The sequence below is a fragment of the Gekko japonicus genome, unplaced genomic scaffold, assembly GCF_001447785.1.
Source record: "Gekko japonicus isolate JY-2015 unplaced genomic scaffold, Gekko_japonicus_V1.1 scaffold19, whole genome shotgun sequence".
Lineage (NCBI taxonomy): Eukaryota > Metazoa > Chordata > Lepidosauria > Squamata > Gekkonidae > Gekko > Gekko japonicus.
The window spans coordinates 386,866-393,253 of NW_015164664.1; the positions used below are offsets into that span (position 1 = coordinate 386,866).

A 6,388-nucleotide genomic window follows, 5' to 3' on the forward strand; every position below is an offset into this window, starting at 1 on the left:
AGAGCACCTTCCCTATCAGGAAAGGCTGAAGAGCCTGGACTTTTCAGTTTAGAAAAGAGAGAACTAAGGGGGGACATGACAGAGGTTTATAAAATTACGCATGGGGTGGAGAGAGTTGACAAAGAGAATTATTCTCCCTCTCCCAAAATATTAGAACTTGAGGGCATCCAAATGAAGCTGATGGGCAGTAGGTTCAGGATGGACAAACAGAAACACTACTTTACACAGAGAGTGATTAAAATACAGCATTCACTGCCAGAAGATGTTGTGATGGACACAGGAATAAACAGTTTTAAAAGGGAATTAGATTCATGGAGGATGTCTATCAATGTCTACTAGCCATGATGACTGAGGGAAACCTCCATATTCAGAGGCACTAAATCAATGATTCCCAGAGCGAGGCGGCAACATCAGGGGAAGGCCTTAGCCTCTTTGGTGTAGTGGTTAAGTGCGCGGAGAACCAGGTTTGATTCCCCACTCCTCCTCTCACAGCTGCTGGATGACCTTGAGCAAGCCATAGTTCTGTCAGAGGTGTTCTTGAAAAAAGCAGTTTCTCTCAGAGCTCTCTCAGCCCCACCTACCTCACAGGGTGTCTGTTGTGGGGAGGGGAAGGGAAAGGAGTTTGTAAGCTGCTCTGAGACTCCGAGTGAAGGGCAGGGTATCGATCTCTTCTTCTTCTGTGCTCTGTTGTTGGTGCTTCAGAGGAACTGGTTGGCCACTGTGTGAGACATGTTCTTCTTATGTTCTTATGGGAGAAGGTAAGAGCAGTTCACCTTAGACAGTCTAGCCTGCTTACTCATACAGTGTGTCAGGAGAGATCCCAAAAGCCTGTGAAGCCCAGCAAACAAAGGCCTGGATTTGAACCTGTAGGACTGGGCTCACCCCCTGCGCCTCCCTTGTTTAACCCCCCGCCTCAGATCTTTCTCTGTTCAAAAGTGGATCATCTACCTTTCCTTTCTCAGAAAGTTCATGAGGGTAAATGTATTTCAAAAATATTGTTACCAAGCACACTAAAAGTACTACAAAATTATTAATTTAAAAAGTGCCCAACACTGGCTGCCAGTTCTGTAGTTGTATTTTTACTAGGTGTCGGCAAGGCCCTCCAAAGATGGTACAGTCTTGCCTCTAGCATCACACAACCCCAGGCATGACCAAGAGAGCTGTGTTTAAGGTGGGCTTCTGGTGATGTTTCTCCATGAGCAAAATACTGTCCAATTTTCTGTCAGACTGAGCATTGGGACAAGTAGCTACAATCTGAAGGGGTTAAAAGATGGCACAGAAGAAGTCTGTCTGTGTCTCTCAGCCAACTGAAGCACAGGGAATGAGGGCAAGCATTGGAGTGCTGAAGTGGAGCCAACTTGTACGTACACCTTTGGCTCTGTGGCAACAACACCGGGGATAGCCTAGAGAGCACAATGTAAGGTGAGAGTGCAGGAACGGATGGACAGGCAGGTGACAGGGGACTCTCTAGGACAGTCAGTGACCTGAGGGAACGTGGAACAGTACAGGGAAGAGGGGGAAGAGAGAACAAGTAGTTCTTATGTGAGGAAAAAAGGTTCAGCCCAGACTGGAAGCAGCCTATCTATGTGGTGGAGACGTGGGTCCTGACATTCAGCAAGGGTCCTGAGTTGACATGCCACCCCCAGCCTAAGGAAAAGGGTAAGAGGATACCAAGGCCCACCCAAGGGGGAATGTTGGTAGCTGTATCTCCTTCAGATCAAGCCTAAAACGAGGATCTGGAGCAAGGGGCTATAGCTGGGGGTGCCGAGGGGCATGAAAAGAGAGGTGGCTTCAGGCCTTTGTTGTTTCCCCACTGAAAGAGTTGAACAGCTGCTGGTAGGAAACTGCCAGTGGGTTCCATCCTCTCAGTGTCAGTACTGAGCAGCCTCGATGTGGCAGACACCCCTGAGATGCCAGATCATCTCATAGAGAGCTGGATAGCCAGCCATACTGCCCTTTGGCCTGTCATCTTGCCTGCTGCAGAGTTCCCATCCCACGCCCAAGGAGGGAGACATCCCCTGAATCAGGACCCGGCTTTCACACATGCCAGCCAGGAATCACAACCCACCCACCCCACTGCTGCCACCTCCAGACACTGCTGCTTTCTCCACTCTGCCACCCCCTCTCCCCTCCCTATGCTGAGAGCTACCTCCTCCGCCTCCACCTTCCAGTGCCAGGATGCAACTCAATTTCTCCCCTGAATAGAACAGCAAGTAGCCATAGCAACCTCACCCTGCCAACCTCCCCACCTCCAGCTTCTCTGTCCCCATGCTATCGCACACACGGCTCCCTCTCCTCCCCACAGTAACCTTCCACAAGCAGCAAGCCCACCAGCGCCAGCCCACCCCAGCTCCAGGTCACCAGCCACCCACCCACTCCCCTCCCCGTTGCTCTTGGCCTCATCCCAGAAATCCCCCCTTCTGCTCATCCCCTTCCCCTCCCACCCCAGTCTCTGATGTCACATTTCTTCCGTTGCCACCCACTCCTTTCGCCTCAAGGCACCTCAGAGGCCAGTCACTGTCAGAAGTCCTGAGATACCCCACCAGGCCTCCCCCCAGGGCTCCCCTTTGCTCTCTCACCCACCCTGCCTCTCAAGACCTTTGAAACTCGAGCACCAGGTAAACCAGCGGCAAGGTGTTCCCCCCCTTCGACAGCAAACACCACAGATTTACACACAACTACAACAATGCAGGAACTAGCTCTTCTGAGACCTCACCACCTAATCAATTCAGAGTTACAGCATGCTTCCCCCCCCCATCCCCCCAGGATTTCAAAGACAGGCCAACCGGCTACCAGCTAGCCAATTCCATTTTAAAATTTCCATGGCATGGTTTCAATGGAAGGCATAAGATGATCCTGCTGGTTCAGACCAGTGGTTTGTAATGTTTCACACAGCAGCCAGCCAGTTACCCTGGAGGACCAAACAAACAAGGGCATAGAGGCCAAGAACATCATGCAAGAGTCTCAACATGGCCCCAGCACATATCCTGCCCGATCTCCATCTCCTTGGAAAGGCATTATAATCCAGGATTCTTTTTAAAAAAAACACCTCAAAACTAGTGCATTTTCCACAACGTTAGCACGTCTATTGAGGTGCAAGATTCCAACTACCACATCCAGGGCTGGAATGTGGGACCAGCCCCAGGGTTCAGGTCAGGGCTGCACGCACCTGCACACACCCACCCCTTTGCCCCTTACTTCCAAAACAGTCAGTCCTCCCTGCCAACCGCCTCCACACCCCCCAGGTTGGCTTGGTGATGGCTGGGGAACGGAATCTTGAGCGTTCCCTAGCAACAGCATCCCAGACCTAATAGGGCCTGAAGCTACCATGAGAGGCTGCTCCTTGAAGGACCAGAGCCTGGGACAAGCTGTCCCCTTCCATGAGTATTAACTTCCATAGTGTATTCGGCATACAAATAACCTGGTCTGAAACCTTGTTGCAGAATTCCACAGAGGATAAGTTCCTCCCAGTTGAAAAGTACTGCTCTAGAACAGGAAGGAGACTCCCTCTACCTGGTTGACCCCATCAAAGAAGCCATGTTAAGATCCAGAGCGAATATGGGGCCCAGGGCAGCAAGGACCGATAGGGCCTTCTGCCTCTGTTCGTCTCAACTGTTTGCTCAGATGCCTCAGCCCCACAGCACAGCATGCCATGGGAAAGGAAGGCCAAGAAGCCAGTGGGGCGGGAAAGAAGGATAACCAGGCATGAGTGAGGAGGAAAACCGAGGAGGCAGCATAAGCGTTGGGGCAAGGGGCCTGGCACACGCTCTGTGCTGTGCACAAGGGAACCTGTGGGGGCTCCAGCTCTGTGTCAAAGCTCACAGCACGCAAGGGCAATCAGATCACAGCCTGGAAATGTCCCTCCGCCGAGCAGACACTTTTGCATGCATGGGAAGAAAGGGGGCGGCAAGGGGCAAAGCCCCACCTACCCGCTTTGCTTAAGGGGGATCACCCCCCCTCCCCGCCCTTCTGGTGCCTGACGAACAATTACAGGTAATGTTAGCAACCGCCCCCAGGCTCTGCTCCCCACCGCCTGTCAGCTTCACGCCTGTCAGGGCTCCTTGGCCCTGGCTCCTTCCCTTGTCCAAGGCACTGCCGGCTGGAAAGCCTTCTTGCTCGCACTCTTGCTGTGCCTGCTCTGCCTACACTCCAGTGAGCAATTCTGCCTGCCCTGATCCAGCACATGCTCACACACACGCTCACATGTCAGATTCTGCATGTAGAACCTCGCTTCTCACACAGACACACACACACCCTGAGCAGGCATCGCTGGCCCTACTCGTGCTTCTGGGACACAGCACAGCCTCTTCCCTTTAAAACCCCAAAAGCCCTCTTCACTCTGCTCGAATGCAATTGCAGCCCTGCAGAGAAGACAATGACGGCTCTCTCTCTCTCTAGCCATTGCTCTCCTCTTTTCCTCCTTCTTCCATGGCTGCCTCATCAGACCAGCACTGCTCTACTGGACAGCAAAATCAAGAGGAGTTGTTCTCTTTGCCCCCCTCCTCCCCACACACACAATCTTGTTACTGCCATCTTGAGAGGGATGTTTGCACATCCGGACAATCCAACTGACAGCAATGGTGGGGGAAGTAGAATCAAGCAGCCCCCCATAGAGTGGCCCTCCTGGCAGCTCCAGCTGACTAGGGATGCAGAAAAGGGACATGGGGGTGGGGGGTGGAAATGAAAAGCCAGGCTTCTAAGCCGAGAGAGAGAGGTTCAGGAACCACACTGCTAAGGAGGAGGACTGAGCTCCGATCTTGGATGGAAAGCACCCAAGACCTGGCTGGCACTGCCAGAGAGGGTCAGGGGTACATCTGCCTGGCCCATCTGCTTGCCTCTTGTGATGCTCCTAGGCTAGTGACAAGAGGCACAAAGCCAGCCCCAAGTGGGAGGTGGCAGCCGGGAACGTGGCAGGCTCAGGCAAGGTGGATGGACCCAGCCTCCATTTTATTGCCTTGAATGCAGGCTCCATCCATTTTCTCAGCTGGCTGGTAGGGATTCATCGGAGGAGTGTCCTCTCTGTTTTAGCAGAGAGACTGGCAAGGCAGGGCTTCCAGGCCCACCAAGAAGATGGAAGACGGTGCCAGAAAAGGGGGCAGAAAACCCGGTGGGATTATATAATAACTCAAGGAACCGGAGGAAGGAGAGGGCTGAGGTACCTTGCCTCTTCAACGGCTGCTGCGGGGAAGCCACGCTTGGCACCTCACTAAGAAGGTACAAAGACAACATCTGGCCCCCCGCAGACATTTCCAACCACTGACTGCCAAGGAAATAGACAATTTAAGCCCAGGTTCCCAGGTAAACCGCTCCAGTGTTACTGGACGGAAAGCATCTGTGACTGGCCCAGGAGTCCCAGCTAGCCAAGGCATCTACCACTTCTGCCGAGCACGGCACCAATCCTGCCTGGAGTGCTTTTCTGCCAGGCACACTCCTTCTTCACATCCCCCCTCCCCTCCCCTCCCCTCCAGGCATGGTGGCCCCACCACATCCTCAGAAGCAGCACCCACCTGTTCATACCAGTCACGGTTCGAGCAGGTGCACTCAGGCCACCAGCCTGGGCTGTTCCCGTTCATCTTGGGGGTGCCAGTCTTGCCTTGGCTCTGTTTAGGGGGGGCAGGAGGGACGTTGTCACGAGACGTGGGGATCAGCTTGCCCTTGTTCCTGGCAGTGGCAGTGGGGGTGGCACCCCCCTGGGAAGGCAGCGTCTGCGAACCGTATCCCCCGTAGCCATACTGCTCGTGTTGCCATTCGCCGTAAGTGGGGGGCTCCATCCGCCGCAGGGCCGCCATGCGTGTCACCTCATAGCATTCCGGGCATCGACAGCAGTGGTGATGCTTGTGCATCTTGGTGCTCAGAGCCTACGCACAGCCCAGAAACAACGCGGGGGGGGGACAACCCCCGTCCCCTGTGCAGGCGACTGTGAGCAAGAGCCCTATTATCTCCAAAGGCAAAACGTTACCGCATCGCGCTGCATCGCCCTGCCCCTCGGTCCCTGCCAAGCTGTAGCCACGGTGGAGGGGGGAAAGAGGAGGGGGCTCACTGAAGAAGCAGCCGCCCCCCTCCTGTGGGCTGCTGCATGGATTTGCCGGCAAGGCAAATCCCTTCCCTGGTGTGCAGGCGTATGCGGGGGAGGCAAAGGAAGCTTCTTGCACCTAGAGGGCCAGAGGAAGAGGATGCTGCTGCTTTTGGTCCCTAGTTGGGAAAGGGAGAAGACGAGAGCATCCCTCTCCAGCCTCCCTGCTCTCCGTGCCTCAGCCAATCAGAGCACAGGGCAGCAGCACTGAGAATGTTAAGAAGGCCCTTAAAGGCACAGAGGCAGCCTGATACCCACCACACAAGCACACACACATATACTCAGAGCACACCCCTGTTCACACAAACACACTAA

The 6,388-nt window shown here is 54.2% G+C and overlaps 1 protein-coding gene across 2 annotated transcripts in view; it reads right to left on the bottom strand.

Annotated features, from left to right (window-relative positions):
• Nucleotides 1-5,843, bottom strand: part of DLG3 (discs, large homolog 3 (Drosophila)) — a 59,827-nt gene extending 53,984 nt beyond the window's left edge. For both annotated transcript variants that reach the window (XM_015409022.1, XM_015409021.1), the window contains exon 1: nt 5,508-5,843. In XM_015409022.1, the coding sequence (XP_015264508.1) occupies nt 5,508-5,843 (336 nt within the window). The remainder of the gene's footprint in view (nt 1-5,507) is intronic.
• Between the last annotated feature and the right edge of the window lie 545 nt (nt 5,844-6,388).